This window comes from Panthera tigris, chromosome A1 (assembly GCF_018350195.1).
Source record: "Panthera tigris isolate Pti1 chromosome A1, P.tigris_Pti1_mat1.1, whole genome shotgun sequence".
Classification (NCBI taxonomy): domain Eukaryota; kingdom Metazoa; phylum Chordata; class Mammalia; order Carnivora; family Felidae; genus Panthera; species Panthera tigris.
The window spans coordinates 168,801,446-168,824,306 of NC_056660.1; the positions used below are offsets into that span (position 1 = coordinate 168,801,446).

The following is a 22,861-nucleotide window of genomic DNA, read 5'->3' on the forward strand; positions in this document are numbered from 1 at the left end:
TCAAGTTGAACAATCACAAACATAAGATCTCAAAAATTACCTTTAAGATTTTCATATTGTACAGATTGTAGCGTATCAACAACCCAATTTGATCATCAACCACCAGCATTTATTGTGCAAGCCAAGGTTTTATCATCAAAACCTTGCAGGGGTGAGAGGATGCATGTTTTGCCAATGTAATTCAGTAGAGGTGGCTTTACTTGCCCAATTGCAACCGAATTTTAAATCACTGTTAGTATTTAGCACTAATTACCGCCATGCTGTCTGGTTTTCATGAGGTTAAACACTGTGTCAAGTTGATAAGTTATGTATTTTTAAGAGTCTAGATTGCCTGCTTTCTATAGAATGGTGCCACTGGCAAGCAGCCAAACAAGCACAGATTGGCACCTTCGCATGATTGGCCATTGGAAAGCTGCATGCCCACGGAGGTGCTTATGTAGCCTGCTTCCTGTAGTAGGTTCCACTTTAGGGTCTGGCCAATTCGCCGCCTTCCTCCTTCAGGAAATAAAGCATCATTTTTTGTACTCACTTGATTATGGGCCAGGCAGTTGTCTGAGCTGTGAGAGTACACTGAGCAAAGAATGGCTGCTCCCAAAGAGATATCTATAAGATGCAGCTTGCATTGCTCTGAGGTGCAGACTGTGCTCATCATTTTCCATTCTGTCTTACTGGCTTTCCTCTAAAAGCCTGAAACACAAATGTTGGCTGCCAAAGATGGTTTGAATCTTTATCTGGCAGCTGCCAAAGTCAAAGAGAGAGACAAAGAGATGGGGGGTAGCATTAATTGAGCACCTCCTGTTGTTGCCAGTCACTATTTAACTCATTCAATGCTCATGAAGTGACATCAGACATGATGGAATCCACAAGCCCAAACAACATGGTCAGCACTCTGTCTCTATCTCCCAGCTCCGCTTTTCCCCACTTGACTGTTCTCACGTGGGCACTCTTCATGCAGTAGCAAGATGGCCACCAGCAGTCCCACTCTCACATCCCTCTAGGTTTGCAAGCCCATGGATGGAAGACTTCTCCTTTCCCCATCTGGACAGCAATCTCAAGGAGATTCAGATTGGCCTTATTCTTTCACATGTTCATGACTGACTCCATCACCCCTCTGCAGCATGGCAAGCTTGTTCAAGAGTCAGGGTGGTACAATGGTGGCCAGCCCTAGTGTAGAATGGGGAAGAACTTTCTGTAAGGAACCAAAAGAAGAGGAATGGCAACCCTTGCTAGACAGACAAAAACTCCGTGTCTGTCCAAATAGCTACCACAGACCATTGCAATGACCTACTTAAGAATAATGTTAGTTTGAGTTGTCAATTTGAATGTTTTCTCTAGTAGAACTATATCAAGAAGCAAAGGGGAAAGTTAAGAGCCATTTACCAAGTCTCAGTGAGAATGTATATTAATATACAATTTATCAGACAAGCTACATAAATCCCTTTTCATCTTTTTTTCTTCTTTTTTCATCTTTTGATGACTCTTGTGGAGAAATGGCAGTTAGCTTTCTCTTGGATACGTATGCAGTCATCTAGATTTAAAGGCATATGGTCTATCTTGGATCGTTTACAGATTGCAAGATGGCTCTGAAGCCAAACTTGCTGCTTATTTCATGCCCTGCACATTTAATTACTGCTTGATGTGAATGAAGCATTTTATCCGAAGATACGTGCTGCTGAAATTTTAGCTGGGTTGAGTCATAAAACAGTTTTCAACAGATTGAGGCAATCTTAGAAAGAAGTTTGTGAAGAAAGTTGGCTTGAACTATTGCACTGTAAATCATAAATGTTTTGAAATTAGTCTGATCATTGCTGGATAAGATGACAAATACAAGTGTTCCTGGTTTAGTATTTTTCTGGAAAATTCTGGGGCTAAAAAGCAAAAGTCTCCTATTGGGATTAATCAGTATTAGTAAATGGTTAACTATTAAACAGACAGGTTCTGTAAGAAAGAGGGCATTTCCCCTGGCCACCTCTTTCATTTTTGGGTTACACTTTACTTTTAGTTTGGTACAAACTAATTTTTCTGCAGCACAAGCTTTCTTATTTCTACTCTTTGGCTTTTCTTCCATGACTTCATGTGAGTGAAACCATTCCTCTAGCTGGTCATCTTAGGTGGTACTAGCCTGGGCAGGGAAGGAGCAATAACTGGGGAGACTGTATAATCTGGTGTTTCAGCAGAAGAGCTCACGAGTTCAGGTTGTTCTATCTCATGCGTCACTCTACCAATTTTTTTTTTAATTTTAAATGTTTTATTTATTTTTGACAGAGAGACAGAGTGCAAGTGGGTGGGGTGGGGGACAGGAAGGGAGACACAGAATCCAAAGCAGTCCCCAGGCTCTGAGCTGTCCACACAGAGCCCGAAGAGCGGCTTGAACTCATGAACCATGAGACCATGACCTGAGCTGAAGTAAGATGCTTAACTGACCAAGCCACCTAGGCACCCCCCAATTTTTAATTTTGTAAACATAAATGTAGGGAAGTGGCTAGGCTTATGGTAAGGACTGGGTAAAATAATGCTAGTAAACTGCCCAGCACAGTATCTGGCAAGTGTCCTTCATATAAAGTGGCTGCTGTACTGTTATCATCCAAGGTTTCTGTCCATGTACATTCTTCATACTGGAACACTTGAGTGGTACGGGGTAGCTACCAGCCACTTATGGTTCCTGGATGCCTACTCTGAACTGTCCTCTGCTTTTTGCTTCTCTACTGCCTTTCCTCCATGCAAAATAACTCTGTCAAAATGCGGGGGGAAAAAATTATCCAAGCTCTGATTCTAAGAAACAGGCTGGAGAAAGTAATTTTATTGACTTATTTAAACTCCCCCAAATCCCAGCAAGCATTATCCACACTTCTGAGTCTCCACACAGGCTGTTCATTCAGTCAGGAACACTTTTCCTCTTGGATGTGGTTCATGAGACTTCTCACGATCAAGATCATAGTTTACATTCCTTTCTCTCCAGAAAGCCTTGCCCTACTCCTGCTCCGAAGCCAGGGTTCGATGATGCATCTTCTAGGTCTTCTAGGCCTCCTAGCACATTAGACTCCCTTACCACAGCAGTGTTCACTCGGATGACTGATTATGGGAGTTCCAGGAAGGGCAGAGGTCATTTCTGCCTCATTGATCCGTATTGATCATTGTGCTTTTGGCATCTAGCACGGTGCCTGGCCAAGGCAGGCTCTCAATAATGTCCTTCTTTGGCAACACATGTCAGTTCCTTTTCTAGAAGGGGCTCAAGGATCATTTGCACTTCTGTATCTCCTCAGGTTATCTGCCTCCTGGAGCAGTGCTGCTATTATGGTGGAAATGTTCAATGGCTGTGCTGGCTCGCAGAGTAGCAACTAGCCACATGTGAACATGTGAAATGTGGCTACTGCAACTGAGGAACTTACATTAGTTTAATTTAAGTAGCCATATGTGCTATCATATTAGCCAACATGGTCCAAGAGCCTGAGGTTTAAAGGTTTGTTTCCAGGAGCTGTAACCTGAGGAACTTTCACTTTTTTGGGAAGACAGAATGATCACAAAATCCAGAAGATTGGCAACAGAACCCAAGTTTATCTAATGTTTGGAAACAGGTTCCCAAATAACACATATATTGCGTAACTTGATGGCTGATGTAAATAAGCATTTGGGTTTTAGGAAAAGCAGCTTAGTGCTTACCTGTTCTGATACCTTATAGCTGTGTGATTCGGGCAACTCACTTAACATCTTTGTGTGTAAGTTTCCTTATGTATAAAATGGAGTTGATCATAGTTTCTCCCTCAAATTGTGTTCAGTGACAGTGTGTGTCTGTGTGTGTATGAGCATGTAATAAAGTGTTGAGTATAGTGCCTGACACATATTATGTTCTCAAAAATGCTAATCACCATGATTAATTATCCTAGTCTTCCATTTCTAAATCAGTATGGCATTTGAGTATACAGAGGTATGTGTATGTGTGTATGTATATATATACACACCCCAATACACCCAGTACATTTGCCTCCTAAGTTTTAATCAGGCAGAATAAGAATGTGAGTGTAAAGTGCTAGGAGAAGGTCAGACATCTATCTATGTCTGATGGAATGTTAACCTGGACCATTAGTAGAGAAGGTGGCTCATTTTAGAAAGGTAAAGTATCTTGAAATGTTGTTTTTAAAGAGCAACAATGTTTGCAGTGGGAGTAGACTTACTGCTTGCAGAAAGGCTTTGTTACAAACATTTCTATTCTCCTTCTCCATTCGTGTCACCTGTCCAGGTTGCCCTTTTGCCATCCTCCCAATAGGCAACATGTTGAGTAGGCAGCTGCCTTGTACCATGCACCAAAGGGACAGAAATGAGCTGAAACAGTAAGTCCAAAATCCAACCTTCGAGTTTTACTATTCAAATCAGTGTGGTATACAATGTTTGTATATTTTTGTGGCCCCTTAGCCCCATTATTAGGAAACTGTGTGAGCAAGGGTAGGTCAGGGACAAGGTTCACAGAATCAGTAGCTGATTTGCAAGCCCAAGGAATCTGCATGAAAGGCAGCAGTAAAAGTCAGTCATCAGCTCTGATATTTATAGTGAGAGGGAAGAAAGAAACAAGAGAAAGCCATGAAATGTTATCAGCAGGTCAGGAAAACAGAGCCATTCAATGTAACTCATACCTTACTACCCGTTCTTCACTAAAAAAAATGTGTATGGTGTATATGTGGGGTCTTCTTTTTAAGAAATGGAAACAAGGAACTGTCCTCCCTCTGAGCAATGGTGTATGGTAAGCTACTATATCCTTTTGATACAAGAAATTGAAATGAACTAACCACAAATGTCGAGTGAGGAGATATAAAAAGCAATATAAGTCTTCCTTTGTTATTTTTCCCCTGCTTTTTTATGTCAGAAGTTGGGGAATCATGCTGAATTTCAAATAATCTGCTTGGTCCCAATACCAAACTGTTGAGTATTATTTTGCAACTTGAGATACATCTTAAAAAACATCTTATAAGATATATTTGGTAGAGTGAGAAGACAGAAAAAAACATAGTGCTCACATGATATTAGAAGACTATCTAGTGGCTTGCAAATTAGGAACAATACAATATTGTACAAGCAGCAAGCATTCATTTTATTGTCAATACTCACAAACAAATAAATAGCAATAGTCTCAGGGGCTCTGAAAACTATTGAAACTCCTGAAATACCACAGAATTGGGGAGTTTTAACATGCCCTGATGGCCTGCCACTATGGTAAGTCCAGAATTACCTGGAGTTATTGCTTGTTTTTGTAACTTGGATTTATTATCATCCTGGGAGATTAGACCATGGTGTTTGGAGTTCTAATTGACCCTCCATGTTTAAAGATTACTCCTTTATACTACTGAGAAACTGGAAAGCAGGCAAGCCTTTTGGGGGTAATTAGGCTCAAATATAGATTTAAATGAAAACATATATGTACCCATTCTTAACATGTCTTCTTGGGTCTTGGAGAGGCATCTGTCTTAGCATTGAAATTGCTCCTTGGATTAGAATTAGGTCCCTTTGGGAAGGCTTATAAAAGCATTTGCTTTTGTGAGGTCATTGGTTTTCCACTGCAGTGAGTTAATGAAGCTAGCAGCAACAACAGAACATTAGGAGTCTGAAAGAAGAGTAGCTCTCTCCACCCCTCATTTTGCATGTGAGAAAACTGGAACCCCAGAGGTTGAAGGCTCTGCCCCGTTCAGCTCACATGCTGGTCAGAGGTAAGACTGGTCCTAGAATGGCACTTTCTAATGCTCGTCTCGTGCTCCTTTGACCCCAGCATGCTCCCTGGAATTCTATAGCACCCAGCACCAACGACAATGACTGGCACATAGTAGGCTCACAATAAATGTGTATTGACTAATTGAATGGCCTCCGAGCCTTATATTTTTAAAACATAATTTTTAATTAGTTACAAGTGCTGACCAAATCTGGTTTGGGGAGAGGCTGGCCAAATGCTAACAAGACCATTACGAATAAGAAGAGGAGCTAATTGGCTGCCTCAGTTGGTAGAGCATGCTACTCTTGATCTTAGGGTCATGAGTTCAAGCCCCACGTTGGACCTACAGCTTGAGTAAAACAAAACAAAACAAAACAAAACAAAACAAAAAGAAGAAGAATATAAACAGGAGGAAATAATTCATCTGTAGCCTATAGTAGTAGCTGAAACTTATCTCATGATGCAGAGAGGCTGGAAAGGTGGTAACCTGTGACTATATCAGAAGCGCTAAAACATTCTTGGCTATGATGCAGAAAAACATACTATGAGATTCCTTTGCTTTCTGCTGCTATTCAAACAGCAGGTGTGTGCTCAGAATGGTTCTTTTAGAGAAAACAGGGTGAAATTTTGACATCAAAAGGTCTGGAGATAACCATAGTAATAAGAATGACCACTGGGGAAAGAGCATCCCTCTTTTAGACTGAATTAGAATATAGCTATTTTGAGCATTTTTATTCAAAAAAAATGGAAATTTTGCTTAATTTCCATTTATCCTGCTCTAAGTCTACCAACCCTGCAAAGCAGAGGCATGATTGATCTTAAAATGTCAATCTCTCACCTAAGGAGAGGAAAAAAAAGATTTATTTAAAGAATAAAATGTCATAGGGGTTCTTAGGAAAAAAGCTCCTGGGTTTGGATTTTCTCTTGACAGCCAAGCTTCCAAGTGAGTAATTTTGCCTCTCCATCCATCTTGTAGCAGCTCCCTAGATAGCTATGAGCACAGACATCCAGACTAGCAAATGTTTGCATGTTTTAGGCTCCTTTTTGGCAGTTCATCTACCTGGGCACTGGCTTTTAGTAAAGAGTTCTTGGTACCAAAAGAAAAAGTCCTCAGGACTTTAGGGAGATAATAAAGCTCTACTCTTGAATACGCTCATGCCAATAAAAATTCATCCACTAGGCTGGGGTTGGGATAAAGGAGCTAGAACTCAGTGTCTTTGGTTTAGTCCTAGGGGATCCAGGAGGCAAGTGAAACCTACAATGTAAAGAGCTCACTTGAGTGCAGTTTAAAGTATGAGTGGGTACAAAAAGGTGAATGGATTCATCAGAGGGCCCAAATAATTCTCAGCATCTCTATGCAGTCTGCATTACATTGTATATCCAGCTTCTGTAGCAGTGCCTGCCTGGAAAAGAAGTGTTTGATGATTATTTGTTACAAATAATTCAGTATTAAAATTAGAGAAAATCTCCCACTGGTTTAGATATGGACAGAAATGTATATTGTTTGTAAAAAATGTATCCATTGTTTTAGGACCCTGTGAACTGAAAAATAAAACCAACAAAAAATGAATTTAAAAACACCTTGAGGTGTTGTCTAAATTGGCCTCCTATTTCAGGAAAAAAGTCTTACTCAAATCACTCTAGATGAATGAATTCCATTTCTGAAGACCTTTAGATGGACAATGGCAGTATATATAAGTCCAGGGACGGGGGCTTTGGTTTTCTTTGTGTGAGGGTAAACAATTCCTGTTCTTGACATTTTCTGTGTTTTCCAGATGGTGGGCAGATTAATGGTGCCTCTTATTATTGCTCTGGACTGGCTGCAGGTGGTCCCTGGTCATCCTGACAGCCTGGAAAACTAGTTTCCTCTCCTCATCCTTGCAGTCATTACAGAAGAGCAAAGGGCAGAAAGAAGAATCCCTGTCATAGCAGAAAACTGGACCAAGGAAGAACCACTCTAAAGATAGGAATCAATGGCCTGCTCTCACTCTTAGGGAGCTGAAGGAATGGGTCACTCTCTCTAAGGACCAGTAGGCTACTAGAAATGAAGACTTATTTGTCCTTTTAAAGATGGGAAGGGAGAGAGAGGCATACATGAGAACACAGATGCAGTTGGCTACTCTGAAATAACTTGGAGAGTATAGCTCCAAGAAAGAAAAAGGGGAAGGGAGCCAACAATGGCCTGAATGTTCCTGTGTCTCCCCATATTCATATGTTAAAATCCTAAGCCCCTAAGGTGATAGTACTTTGTGGTAGGGCCTTTGGGAGGTGCTTAGGTCATGAGGGTACAGCCCTCATGAAGGGGATTAGTGCTCTTATAAAAGACAGCCCTCTTGCTCCTTCCACCATGTAAAGACAAAGACATAAGAAGAAGTCTGCGACCTAGAAGACAACCCTCACACAACCTTGATGGTACCTAGATCTCAGGTTTCCAGCCTGCAGGTCTGTGAGCAATAAATTTCTGTAGTTTATAAGTTCCCCAGTATATGGTACTTTGGATAGCAGCCTGAACTATGACAGAGTCAAACTAAGAGTGTTCCTCATTAATTCTCTAAAGAATGAGTCTACCAGGAAACCACCTATTCTAACTTTCCATATAATGCAAGTTTCATTCATTTATTTATTCATTCAACAAATAGAGCAGCTCAGACCAAGATTATGGATTGGCTTGGGAAATATCTCTGCTTCTTAGCAGAGAATCATGCAGGAAATTTACATGTGATTTCAGATTATTTTAAATAACTTCCTTTTTTTAAAGTTTATTTATTTAAATAATCTCTACACCCAACATGGGGCTTGAACTCATGGTCCTGAGATCACAAGTCACATGCTCTTCCAAATGAGACAGCCAGGCACCCTACAGACTGTTCTAAATACTTTCTGTAGGTGACATTGTAACATGCATATGATCCAAACATACCAAGGACAAAGAGGATGATCTCAAAATAAAACCACCCTTCAAAAATTATTATTATTATTATTATTTTTAAATTTTTATATTTTTTTTGAGCGAGAAAGAGAGAATCCCAAGGAGGCTCCACATTGTCAGTGCAAAACCTGATGCAGGGCTCGATCTCATAAACCGTGACATGACCTGAGCTGAAGTCAAGAGTCGGACACTTAACTGACTCTTCAAAACTTACTAAAAAGGCTTGGAAGATGTTACAGTGAAGAGATAGTTTGGCATGAAGTCAGGGTCCGAATGTACCAGAACTGCTATATCTTAGCAAATTTACTCTCCTAGGGGCAACATAATATACATGAAACTGCAAATGCAAAGGCCTTCCACTCCCCAGTGGCTGTAGGGAAATACTTTGATTTATTTGGAATCTGCCAAGAAAACAGTTTACCCTTTCAGTTATGTCTCATTTTATGTTTTTGAATTTTTAATAAGTTTTATTGATTCTTGTTGACCATTTTTCTATGACACACTGAGAAAAGTAAATTGTTTTAGTATTTTCTCTCTAAACAACCTACATAAAATTTAATTATATTGCTTTTCATTTGTATAGTTCTTGGATGCTATTTTCCCCTCTTTGTATCAATGACTCATCATAGGAAAAAAAAAATATTCCCATCCATTTCATACTTGGTATTTATATGACTGTAAGGAAAGACATTGGCTTAATCCACAAACTACTGTAGCTAGATTGTTGCAGAAATATGAATTAATTAATGCAGAACTAAAGTACTGCTGTTACCAGGAACCAGAGAGTTAAATCCAGGATCCAAGGTAAGTGCTATAAGTGAAAGTGGCTGGGATTTGTGTCTGAATCACGGTGGAGGTATTAAAATGTAAGAGAGAGGGTGGGATGGAGAGACCGAGAAAACCTTACCACAGCACGTGGAAGTTTCTCCTTAGGAGAGCCTTGTGGCTCATTGTGCCTGTCAAGTAGGCTAATGTGCCTGTAAATTTCCTCTGACAGAAAACACATCACAGCAGCAACACCAGAAAACAACACAACCAAACTGTGGAAGACTGAAAGCCCAGTGCTTTCAAGGATGATCAGAATATAACACAGAAAAAAAAATACAAGGCATTGAAAATAAACAAAGGCTAGGAAGAAATGAGATCACTTTCTAAGAAGAAAGCATTTATCATTTATAGGCCAAAGGAAATGCTTCTCCCACATCCATTTTTTATATATTGTTTGGCGGTCTCAGTTCAAGGTCAAAAGTATCAGAGGACAAAAAGAATATGACTCAAGATTTAAGATTTGTCATGACTGGCTTCGTAATTGCATAAATATTAAATATGTAGAAATAATTGTAAGCACATTATCTCCACATCTCCACACGTTGCTTTAATTTTTAATGTAATCTTTTATCCGCCGTTTCCTTAGCTGGCTGTGGGTTTGTGATTTGCATAGCTAGAATGATCTGGTGCCATCAATTTGGTAATGAAGTCACTCATTGAGCAGAAGAGGCTTCTAAAGATTATACTAAGCTGTAGGAAAGAAGGGTGTGGAAATGAAATTTTATGTTTCAGGTAAATGGGAAGTTTATTTTATAGCACATTTCCCATTGTAAATTTAATATGGCCACTTTAAAATAAATTTGGAAAACAAAGAAGAGGGTGTACCCACATTTTCATCATCCTAACTTTTCAGTGTTTTATATTCTGGTCTTTTAAACCTATGTATATATATTTTTAACATAGATGTAACCACTATGTGTGTGTTCATATAATCTCGTATCCTGCTTTTTTTCTCTTACTAACATAGTTATCATAACTAACTTTTATGACTGTAAAATAATGAAGAAAAGAGAGGTCCTTAATTTACTCACCCCTTAAGTTTCCGGTGGCTAGTATAGCAAAGTGGTTAAGCAGCTCATAGTGGAGCCAGATAAATCAAATATCAGCTCTGCTACCTAAGTGTGTGGATTTGGGCAGGTTAGTGAAGGCTGTGTCTCAGTTTCCTCATCTATGAAGTGGGGATAATAACAGTGCCTCTATGAGGGTGTTCTTTTGGCAGTTTAAGGAAATAATCCATGAAAAGCACCTAGCCTGTCTCTATTATACAGTAAGTACTAAAATGAAGTGTTATTAAAGACAAGAAAGTTAAATACATGACACTGGGTTTCAAAATTAACAACAAAAAAAAAGCTTGAGTCCTACAAAACTGAGTCCCCTGAGACAATGCCACCACCCCAGAAGTTCCCATGTGCCTTTTACTGGTAACAACTCCCTACCTTCACTACTAACCAGATTTTGACGGTTAACATGTCCTTGTTTTGCTTCATACTTAACATGTAAGTATGCTTCCCAGAAAATATAGCTGAGTTTTGCCTGCTATTGAACTTGATATAAATGGAATCTTTCTCTCTCTCTCTTTTTTTAATGTTTATTCATTTTTTTGATGTTTATTTATTTTTGAGAGACAGAGACAGAGCACGAGTGGGGGAGGAGCAGAGAGAGAGGGAGACACAGAATGCAAAACAGGCTCCAGGCTCTGAGCTGTCAGCACAGTGCCCAACATGGGGCTCGGACTCAGACTGTGAGATCATGACCCGAGCCGAAGCCAGACGCCGAACTGAGTCACGCAGGCGCCCCAATGTTCATTCATTTTTGAGAGAGACAGACAGAACATGAACAGGGGAGGGGCAGTGAGAGAGAAAGAGACATAGAACTCGAAGCAGGTTCCAGGCTCTGCACTGTCGGCACAGAGCCCAACATGGGGCTGGAAGTCATGAACTGTGAGATCATGACCTGAGCCAAAGTAGGATGCTTAACTGACTGAGCCTGCCAGGTGCCCCCCACCTCTCTCTCTCTCTCTCTCTCTCTCTCTCTGTTACACACACACACACACACACACACAATATCACTTTGTATTTAGGAGGCATACAATTCAAGGCTTGATTTTGTTGGGATGAAGAAAGGTTTGGACAGGGAGCCAGAGAACTTGGCTTCAAGTCCAGTCTCCATGAGATCTCAGGCAAATCTTTGTGCCTCCCTGGGGCATGTAAAATTTTCGTATGTGCTAAGTGTCTTTGAAGCTTTGGAGTACTAAATTGTTAAGCTTTTCCTATTTGAGTACTGTGCTGGCATATGAGAAACTAGAGCCAAAGATAATCCAGAGGAAGACCTGGGGCCTGCTAGATATAAGCCTCCTCTTCCCCAAAACCATGCCAATCACAGTGTCAGCAAACAAAGGACTATAAAAGAATGAAAGTGATCCTACACCACAAATAATTTTCCCTTCTCTGTTATGTCCATATCTAGATATATTATTGGCCTTCATTGTCATGTGCATGGATGACATTTTCCCCAAGATAGCCATAAAGATTTTAATGTCAGGAGTTTGGAATTCAAATTAATAATTACGTATTATAAGTTTTCCTGGACAGAGTCAGTTTTAAACATCTTAACCCATTTCGTGTGTTTGTATTTCTCCTAATACTGCTGGTGGTTAAGTACTGCAGGTTGGCTCATCTAATGCCCATTCCACTTTCCTCTTATGGCATCTTTCATAATGCAGACTGGAAGCTTACAACGTTTCCTAGATTTCTTTGCACCTAGAGCTATGGATACTGTCAATTAGATATATTCATGCAAGATTTAGAAAACATAAGAGAAGACAGGACATCTTCGTGACCACTTTTGGCTGTATTTCTCTTATAATTAATATCACTGAAACATTTTTTTTTTTCTGAAGCAGTGTTCCATGGCCCATCATTCAGCCCCCTGATGACAATAAGTAGTTGTGGCAGTTGGGACAGCAATAGTTTTCTGGCTCTACCTGCCCTCATGGGTTATGTTATTGAAACCAGCATCCAAGAGTCCTCAGCAGTTATAGCTCCACTGAGAGGTCAACTCTGTACTGTACTGGAATCATTCATTCTTGGAGGCTCCGTCTATAACTCACTTCTCCAATCCTGACATTCATTTTTGCAAGCACAATCTATTAAATGCCTTTCTTCTTAAAAATAACTAAAATTGTTTCTATTTGTTCGCACCACCAAACCCTGACTGATACACATCCTGAAAATTACTTCAGAAAATCTATTCACTGTATACAAGGTATAAGATACCATAACTCTGTAGAATGCTGTATCAAAAAGACCAGGGGTTTGGAAGCCAGAAACAATAAGCCACACCATTTAGTATCTCTGTATCCCAAAGCAGATTGCTTAACCACTCTGTATCGAAGTTCCTTTATATATTAAATAGATTTTAACATGCTAAACTTCCAGAGTTGTGAGAATTACATGGGGCAGCACAAGAAAAGCACAACTGGTCATAGCACACACTGGTCATTCACTATGTGTAGTTTATTTCTATCTATCCCCATATTGGAATTCTCTTTGTAGTTAAGATAATTAGTAAAATAATTTGGGGAGAAATTCTATTAAAATTTTATACATACCTACATATGTGTATATTTATCTATCTTTTCTCTTTCTATCTATATAAACACCCTTATAGGAACACAAAGATTGAGTGCTGATTGATTCACAGTGACAAGAGGAGTAGGTTTAAATGCAGTTCAAGAGCAAAGAGACTTCCAGTATGAGCCAGAGCAACCCATTATGAGTGTTACCAATTCACCCCAACTGGTGCCTCAAGGCCCAAATAATAATTAATTCATTCAATGAATATTTATTAGGCCTTGACATTTGTAGACACTATTTTACTCACTAAGATACAGTGAGAAATCAAAAGGCCCCTGACTTTCAGGAGCTTTCATTCTATTGGAAGAGACACACAGAAGACAATAAGTAATTTCAAATAGTGAGAAACACTATGAAGAAAAGGCACTCTTCTTTTAGCTCTGTTTCCCTTACCTTCTCCGAAGTTTACTGTTACTTGACTCATCCTCTCTCTCAGCTTCCTTTCAGGGAAGGAAAAGCAAAGGGAGGTGAAGATTATGTCAACAATGTCAAGATTCTCTTAGGTAGGCGAGTAGTTTCAAGATCTGTGAAGGGTCTTGGCCTGTCACTATTTTATTGACACCAGCAGAAAACACGAGATGCCTGGATTAGAGACAAAAGAACATGTCAAAGCAGCATGAGCATGATGTTGGTGTTAGTTTCCCATGTCCCTCAAATCCCACAGGGTCTAAAGAAGGAGCCCAAGTGGGTGCCATATACATAGGAGATTTCTGTCATAGGCCAAGGAATACTGAACTTGGAGAACACACTGCTTTTATAGTTTTGGTAAGTAAGCCTACTCTTTGTTTGGAAGAAAGTATTACTTGGTTCCTCAAGGTTGCTGGCTGCAAATACAATCCTGAAAAATGACCCAAATAAAGAGCAGTCAGGGTCTCTTTTATTCTTGGCATACCCAGAAATAATGTGTAGAGATGCTCAGGGCCCTTGGCAGACTGATTTTCCCAACAGGTAGGAGATAAAAGGATTGAATCTTCCATCCTTTATGTTTTATGCAATCACAATTATAAAATTTTCTAAAAGTTATGAGTACTCAGAACTTTGTTCCTTCCTCCTTCCAAACTTTTACCTTAGATATGATGTATGTAGGCAACTGAAGAGTTCAGACAGACTTAGAGTAGCAGCTGGCAAGGGAAGAGATAAATTTTCCAGTTGTTACCAAATATAACCTCAGGATCTTCTGTAGATACAGACCTTCTAATCATTAGAAGCATGGAACTAGACCTCATACCTTCCAGAAACCTCACCCCAGGCTTTTTTCCTGTTCAATATTACATTGATTGCCCATTTTAACAAACCTCAGCTGCAAAAATATACTTATGTGGGTAGGGAAAATAGTATAATATGTTCCTTCCCTGAGCACTCCTCACATGGCCATTGCTCTTGAATCCTGCTACAAAGGGTCCTTGCTGGATCATCCTTACAGCCAACTTTCCTTGGATCAATGTCAGGGAGAGAAAATTGCAGACTTCCTCTATGACATACCAGTGCTGTCCAATGAGGGCTCCATTATCTGCTTCCTGTAATGGCTATTTCATATGTTCTGTACCCTACTCACTGCTTCCTGGAAACATTCTTCTTTCCCAGAGAAAATGGAAGGTGTCTGGGGAATGCTCTCCTAACATGTTATTTGTTACCTCTTGTAATCCTACAGTAAATGCTGAAAAATAGCTATTACTATCCCCATGTGGCATGTTGGAAAATGGAGTTTTGTAGATATCATGTAACTTTCCCAAAGCCACAAAAGCTATGTGTCCTGGAGAAGGAATCAGATTGAATCCTTACGATATGGGTCCTGCCCTGCCCTCATGCAGCTTCCAGATACAGTAAAATAAAACTTCTTTTTAAAAAAAAAATGTTTGTACAAAAAACCCTAGCTTCCTAAGCCACAGAAACATAAGCACTATAGAGAATATTTGCTTTTACTTTTCCTAATACATTTTCTCATATCATAAGGATGAGACCTTTAGCTGTCTGTTTCCCTAATAACAGAGTTAATTGCTCAGATCCAAAGGGAGAATAAAACTTCTCTTATCTTCCCCAGAGCAAAATATTATGTCCTGGGATAGGCACCTAGGTTAGCTCTGAAGGTGCTGGGAGACTGGATTATTACCTTTCTAGTTATTTAAATTCCAACTAGGAATGAAGTCCCAGAGCTCAGAAACATCTGGAGTAAGGAGGAGACTCTTTCAGGAGATGAGGAGGAACAGCTGTATCCTTTACCTTCATAAACACAGAAAAATCACTTCTTGTCCCCTGTCTGTAGAGTACCTGGCCACTGATGTAGAAAAATTTTCATTGTCTTTCATGATATTGCCCCAGGGGTAATACCTGGGGCAAGCTGGCAGGGGGTAGCATGCAGTTCTTACTTACTCTGGGGTAGTAAGAAATCTCTGATCCAGAGCACCTCATGTGCTCATTCAAGATAAAATGAATAAAGATAACTATTAAAAACACATCACTAGACAATTCAGAGAAGGGAGAAGAACACAAATACTTCTAGACCATGAAATAAGTAGTTATAACAAATACCTGGTAATGTATTTGAAGAGAGAGTGAGTTTTTTGTGTGTGGAATGAGTAGGAGTTTGCTGATGGACAAGGCAGTTGAAAGGCGTGCTAAACATAAAGAATTACACCAAGGATATGAGGTGCACCTTTGTTCAAGTTTTATAAAATTGGACCTTTATTCAGGGTGCTTTATTTCCACATATCACAAAATTGTCATATTATATTAATTTCATTATGATAAGATACTCTACTGCCATCTTCCAGAAGATAGTTCCAATAACTACACAAATTGACAATATCAGCAATATGTACAGCACCGCTTACAGGTGTCCTATGTATGGTCTATACAATTGTACATAGTGGCCCTGCGTCCTTGGCTCAACAGGGAGAAAGCAAGTTGTTTAGCATAACTTGGATGAAGATTGTGTGTGAAAGAGCGGGAAGAGACAAGGCTGGATAGAAAGGCAGGGGTCAGAACTGGAAGGAAGGAACTTAGGGTCCATACCAATGTGATTAGAATTAGATCTGAGAGTGCTGGGAAACTACTGATGGATTTTAGGCAAGAACATGTGATTGAAATTTTCACAAAGCTAGAGCATTGGGAAAGTGGTGACAATAGGACAAGATCAGACAGGAGATCCAGTAAGAGACCAGAAGATCACAGGAGCTCTATGATGGGAAGACAGGGAGGAGGCTGACTTCTTTGGTCTTAGAGGGAGGAGGGGAGGTCTTCTTCCTGCCAGAGTGATTCTCTTTTTCAGAGCTTTTGGTTCCCATCACTATACCTTCTTTGCTACCTACCACCGTGCTCTTTCACTTTTCCTTTTCCTGTGTCTTTAATCTCTCTCTCCACTTGCTTCATCCCTGCAGGCTTCGGTTACCGTAATATGTCAAAGTCTTGCTTCTGCCCACCCTTGTTTTTCTGCATGAGTATTTTCTGCTGCATTAGAGTGGCTTTATTCACTCTCCAGATCAGGAAAATCCTACGCTTCTAACCAACAAGTGGTTGAATACCCCCTATGCAGCGGTGTGGTAGCTGGTAGAACCACAAGGATCACTACTGAAGTTACTATGTTGGCTTGCCATGCTTCCAGAGATTCAACCATTAAGATGCTAACAGGCTCAACTGGCTTTAGGTAATTTATTACTTACACAGCAAAAACAATATCGGTGTGGTGTCACCTCCCCACATCTCTAGTTCCACAGGATGACAGTAAACTGGAGGGACCTGATGACAGAGAAGAGTTATGGGTTGATCTTCTCCTGAGAAGCCATCTAAACTATAGCCTGGCAGTTTCTAGACTTACACAGAAGCTTGAACTTACATTTGAAAGTGGGTGGAGTAACATAGAAAGTCCTGTGCTCAACTGAAACTAGGGAGTTTGATGAGAAAAGGCTTTAGAGCAGTCTGCTTCTCTAAAGAAACTTATCTCCCCTTGGCTGTGGAGGAATTGCAGGGCATTCCACCAAGACTCTGATCAGACTTGGCTTATGTAAAGACATGGAAAGTCATGTGGCAATAGGGCTCTATACCACTGATTCCACCCCTGACCTTTCATGTATCCAAGTAAGAACAATTTTCAAGAGTCTGGGCCACCCATTAGATTACCTAATTAATTATAATGATTGATTGTAGAAATTTGGACCAGATATTTTCCATTCATCTTAGGCCAGAGCAGATCAGAGTGACCATGACTATGACTCCTAGAAAGATGGTCAGTCTAACTTGAAAGATAAATTACAAAAAGGTTCCCCATCCACAGTCAAGCCAGTTAAGTACGTCTCAGGTGTTGTTGAGACTGAACTGAGAAAACCACACTGCTTTCTCTCTAAGGCAGAAGATAGACTGTTTCACTTTCCTGATTCATTAATCTAAGTGAAACAATAGGTGTTGGCATTTGAAAATATTCTCCCTTGACTGGCTAGCAGGAGGTCTGGGGCAACATGATTGTTTATAATCACTTGGATTAGAGAGTTTAAAATGGTTTATGTTTGTCAGGCAAGTAGAGGTCTGATGTCCACATGAGTATAAGTACACTAGTGGGGGCATAAACTGTATTAGGAATGTTAAATGTCCTTTATTACAATAAAGGTGAGTCAATTCTGTGTCCCTTATGGTGGGCAAACTCCTTGATTGGAGCTAAATAATTTCCTGCAAAGCAGGCTGCAATGCTTCTGAAGAGAACAATCTGGCTATGATAGCCAACCAGCCTAGCCCTTATGGTATGGACTGTTCCAGGTGAATTAGATTCTGCTAATATGTTTGTAGTGACTTCAGCAATGGCATTTTGCTGACATGGGTGTCAAGGTTTAATTCTCCAATGTTTGAAGGAAAAGCTGTTAAGTTTTTGTCAGTAGGGTCAGGAGGGAATGATAGATGCAGCAGTTAAATTCAGCTACTGCTGGTCTGGAAAAAACATACAAGAGAATTTTGTTTTTTTCCTTACATGATAGAGACCCCAAGGGACTGACAATAATACCAGCCTAGCGGGAATCTTAATGATGTTCAGAAAATTAATTTTGTTCTATCATCTCAGGTGGAGGTCATCCACCTGAAAGGTAACAGTCCTTAGTTTAAGATCTGAAAACTACAGATCTGAGTTTTAACATCTAAGAGCCCAGGATTTAAGTTAAGGATGTATATTCAAGCTTACAAAGGAATTCTGAGAGGACAGTCCAGGTCAGGTGTCCTATAAGTGAGAGCCAAGAGAAGCTTAGTGATTCTTTCCCCAACCCCTGACTTCCCAGGGTTTAGGGTATTCTTTTCCTACCAGCTGGGCTGTTGATTTCCTCCCATAGCCACATGATTGGTATGACCAGTCTCTGCAGCAATCACTTTATTCTTTTTCCCAATCCTCATCATTTCTAACCTATGCCATTTTATTGGATTCATCTCATCTCTCAGTGGCTTTTTTTTTTTTTTTTTGTAGAGCTTGTACCATCCTAGAACTTGTCCCACCCTAAAAGTGTGGGACATGCCAGGACCACTTTAGAGTTGTCATCTCATGCTCATGATTAGTTTCTCCTGCCCTCTAATTCAAATATACCATACCAAGACATCTGAAATACCTGCTACTTCCAGTTCATCAGATCCAATTAACATAATGTTGTCATTATGAACAACCAAAATGAACCAGTGTGATGCTTTGTGGAATGTCAAGAGGATCAACATTTCTGTAGGCTATATTAAGGAGAATTGATGTGCTCCCGAGGTAACCCTGTAAAGGCATTCCATTGGCCCTGTTAGGTAATCACCAACTGCTTCTGATGGTTTTTTATAAATAAGTATAGAAAAGATGGCATTAGCTGTATCAATAGCTGTATACCAAGTACCAGGTGCTATGTTGATTTGTTCCAGTAAAAATACTGCATCTGGGACAAAAGCCACAATTGGAATTACCTCCTGATTAAGTTTATAGTAATCCACATTTTCCAAGATCCATATGACTTTTGCACTGGCTAAATAGGTGAGTTAAGCAGGAATGTGATAGGTATCACCACCATTGCTTCTTTCAAGTCTTTTCTGGTGGTATTGTTTCTGGTTTGCTATCTTTGAAGACAGTGAAATATCCAGGAGTTTCCCACATAGGTCTTCTTATCATAATGACCCTCATCTTATGGGAAAAAAGCCAATGGGCGGGGGGTATTGTCAGTTCTAGAACTGAAAAAATAACCACACAGTTGTTGTGTGGATCAAATGAATTAACAGGACCAACTGTGAGTAGGACATGAGCTAAGACTTCATTTAACTACTGACCAAGATAAACTCCAACTTTGGTTGAATCATAAAAGTGGTGTTTTTTTATTCTTAGGGATTAGCATCAATTCAGATCCAGTGTCTAATAAACCTCAAAAGATTTGCATATTTCATTTTCTCCAATGTACTGTCACTCTAGTAAATGGCCACACAGCGCTTAAGGGAGCATTTACACTGTGTATTGTAGCAAAGGTGAAGGGTCCTTTCTGAAGGAGTCTCCTTCAATCAAGGGGTTTTTGAGTCTGTGAATTAGTTTAGGTGTGAAAACTGAGTGAGAAGCTGTGATTGTCCACTATACTAACTCAAGTTAGATTTACCTACCTGACTTACAGCTTTTCCTATTATAAACATCAAGCAGTACTCTTATTTGGTTGCCTATCTGTTTTGTTCCTAGGGTACCTCTGTGGGCCAAGGCAGTCTGAGTGCCTGTACATACTTGTCGTTGCCCTTTAACACAAATGTAGCCAAATTATATGTGATACCCAAGTGCCACTTGTCCCCTTGCTATTAGGTTCTGTCATCTCCACTGAAATCCAGATGCCCAAATCAATGGTACATCCTCTATAATCATACATGGCCTACAGTGGGGGACATCCATACAGATTTTCAAAGATTCATGTCTTCCTCTCACTTATTTCTCATTTTTTCAGCTTAGGGAGTGTCTCTGGGCCTTTGACAGAACACAGTTGAAGATGGGTATGCAGATTGTATATGATAAGTCAAGTATAACATTTCCCTAAACCATGGATTCCCTGTTCCACATGTCTGGGAAAGTTGGGCACCTCAACTTCACCAATTGTATGCCACCAATGAGTCCAAGTTTCAATCAACCAATCAACCACCTCTAGCTGCATAAGCTAAAACAAAAAATTAACATCCTAACAACGAATTTGGTTCAATATAGTGTTCTACTCCACCATCCATGGTCTGATGCGGTAGAAGCCACTCCTACACATGTTCAAGAGGTTTCTGCCTATGTATTAACATAGTAACCACATTGTAGTTACCTTGGTGTGAACCTATCCTCCAAGAGCATGCAGCGTTAAGACTATAGTGGCATCAGAGGGTGATTGTGGTGGGTTTTGAGGAGAATATATATTCCCTTTCAAGCATCGTCCCCAGGTGAGGTTGTCACAAAGCTTTCAAGCAGAGGAAATCTACCTCCTCAGACACTGGAGAGCAACCCACTTCCACTGGTAAGAAAGGCCCAGAGTGACTTAATGTTTCAAAATTGCCAGTTTCATCTGGGCCCAACCCATTCTCAGTTTTGAAGTCCTATAATTTAATAATCAATACCCTAACTTTTACATGAGAAACTTGGCACATCTGTGAATTCAATGGAAGTTGTAATTCAGTAACCAGAAATTTTTAATTTTGTGTTTAATTTTCAGAAATATCATTTATCTGAAATTCTCTTAGAGTTGTTATGGAAGCTCTCTGGTTTTCATGTCATAACTTTGATCTGTGCTTGTCGTTTCTCTTTGTAAGCATTCAAAGGAACTCAAAAGAATCCATATCACACCATAGTCCTTGTAGTCACCTTACAGCCATACCAGTCACCTTACAGCCACAGCTACTTGGGCCCCCAAGGCACATGGTTCAGTTGGTACTTCATCACAATCAGCCACAGGAAATTGATTAATTGGGATGCCCCGGGTGCCATGAATCACTAGCATCTTATTTCCCTTTGGCAGGGAGTTCAGCATCGAGCTCAAGCCAAAGACCCAATCAAACCAAATTCCTAACCTCATCTCTTGGGGTTACAGGTAAAGCTTAACAAAAAATAAAAAGCTTAAGCAAAAATATTATAAACTATAATAGATAATTAATGAGGGATTCACTAGGGGGAAGATAACCTCTAGAGTATATAGAAAGAGCAGTTTTAAGGAGCAAATCTTATAATTAACCCCTGGGCTGGGACAGAGCTCCCCAAAGAGGAGCTCGCCAGCCCCTCACAGGGCTAAGATCCAGACTTTATTGGAGAGGGCAGAGTTCTCAAACTCTGGCTCACTGAATGGCAGAGAAGTCACACCTACAGAACACTACCCTGTGGAACCTAATACAAATCTTGTCTCTACAGAGCCTGGAGAGTTATTCATGGGTAGTGGCTCACTTTAGGGCCTCCTCTACAGAACCACTAGAGTTAGGGATGATGGAGGAAATTTCTGACCTCCAACCACTAGTGGAGCTTGGCACTGGAGAAAGCCAGGAATGCTACAAGCGCCTGCGTACCCATATACCAAAACCAAGAAGCAAAACCCTTTTCTTCCTGCGATGTCTCTTCAGCGCCCTCTACTGACAAAGCTTCAGCACCTGCTGGCAAAGAAAAACTTACTTAAAAGGGCCCAGATCCATTTTCACGGTGCAGTCAAAAAGGGTGGATTTGGGATTGAGTGGCAATTAAACACTAACCCCCACGAGCATTACTTCTTAGGCTCCACTCATAGATTTTGTAGCCAGCTGTCGTTGGCAGTCTCCTTTCCTTCACGTTTCATCAGGAAGTCGCCAAAAGCAACAGAGGAAAAGAGGAACCTGAACATAATGAGAAGCCCCTTTCTCCTCAATTTCTACAGCTCCTCACCAAGTTGCCGTCCCAGACACGCCAGGCCCGGTTCCTCAAGGACAGGAAACCTGGGCACCAAAAAGGAAATGAGGAGAAAGCTCACACTCTGTGGAACGTGGGCTGCTGGCGTCTGAAGGCCTCAGAGGGCCTCACCTCCACCCAGGCTGCCTGCCAGTTCACAAAAGCCGTCCGAGGTCTTCTCTCCTCCTGGGCTCAGGAAGGAGGGTGCGGGGCGGGCCCGTTGGGCGGCGCACTGTGATTGGGCACCTGAGGCCCCGCCCCATCCCGGCGCGTCGAGAATGGGCGGGGCCAGCCGCCTGCTCTGCTCCAGGGCTGCGGGCGCGTATTGACCCAGCAGCCGCCTCGCCGCGGCAGTTTCCTCCTGCTCGTGGCGGACGTTGTAGGAGCGCCGAGTGGCGCTGGAGAACCGGCGCTTCGTTTCGCAGCTGCCGCCGCCATCTCCGCATTTACAGGGCGGGAAGGAGGGAGGGGACTTGCGGCTGCAGCTGGAGCGGGCTTCTCTCCGGGGACGCTCCTCTTCTTGCTCTCCTTTTCCTCCGCCGCGCGCCGCCGCCGCCCGCCCCCTGCGCCCTCCCCGCGCAGCCCGGGTCCGGGAGGGGAGAGGAAGGGGCGCCGGGGGGCGGGAGAAGCCGGCTGGCGGACGAGCGCTCGGAGGAAACTCCTGCCCGATCCGTGCGTCCCCGCGCCCGGGGTGCACCCTGGCCCGGCCTCGGCGGCGGCGGCGGCGGCGGCGGCGGCAGCAGGAAGGCGCTCCGGCGGGGGTGGCGCCGCGGGGGCGGGTCTGGCGGTCCCGGCGCTAAGTTGTGGGGCCGGGCTCCTCCCGACCCGATTCTTTTACCCTGGGCTGCTCAGACGCAGCTCGGTGCTGTCTACCCCAGCTCCGCCGATCCCGCATCTCTTGGGTGAGGGGGACACGCCTGCCCTCG

The 22,861-nt window shown here is 41.5% G+C and overlaps 1 protein-coding gene across 1 annotated transcript; it reads right to left on the reverse strand.

The window, feature by feature from the left end:
• Nucleotides 1-13,656: 13,656 nt before the first annotated feature.
• On the reverse strand, nt 13,657-22,830 carry LOC107180728 (serine/arginine repetitive matrix protein 1-like). The gene is made up of 4 exons (XM_042956725.1): nt 22,774-22,830; nt 22,018-22,731; nt 16,747-16,822; nt 13,657-13,669 (listed from the first exon to the last, which is right to left on the reverse strand). The coding sequence occupies exons 1-2, from the start codon at nt 22,828-22,830 to the stop codon at nt 22,054-22,056; spliced, it is 735 nt and encodes a 244-aa protein (XP_042812659.1). The 3' UTR covers nt 13,657-13,669; nt 16,747-16,822; nt 22,018-22,053.
• Nucleotides 22,831-22,861: the final 31 nt, after the last annotated feature.

Excerpts from the sequence above, each read along its gene's own strand:
- LOC107180728 (XM_042956725.1), bottom strand. The coding sequence starts at position 22,830 with ATGCGGGATCGGCGGAGCTGGGGTAGACAGCACCGAGCTGCGTCTGAG. Across the intron at positions 22,732-22,773 it reads CTGCGTCTGAGCAGCCCAGG|CGCCGGGACCGCCAGACCCG; the intron begins GTAAAAGAATCG and ends CCCACAACTTAG.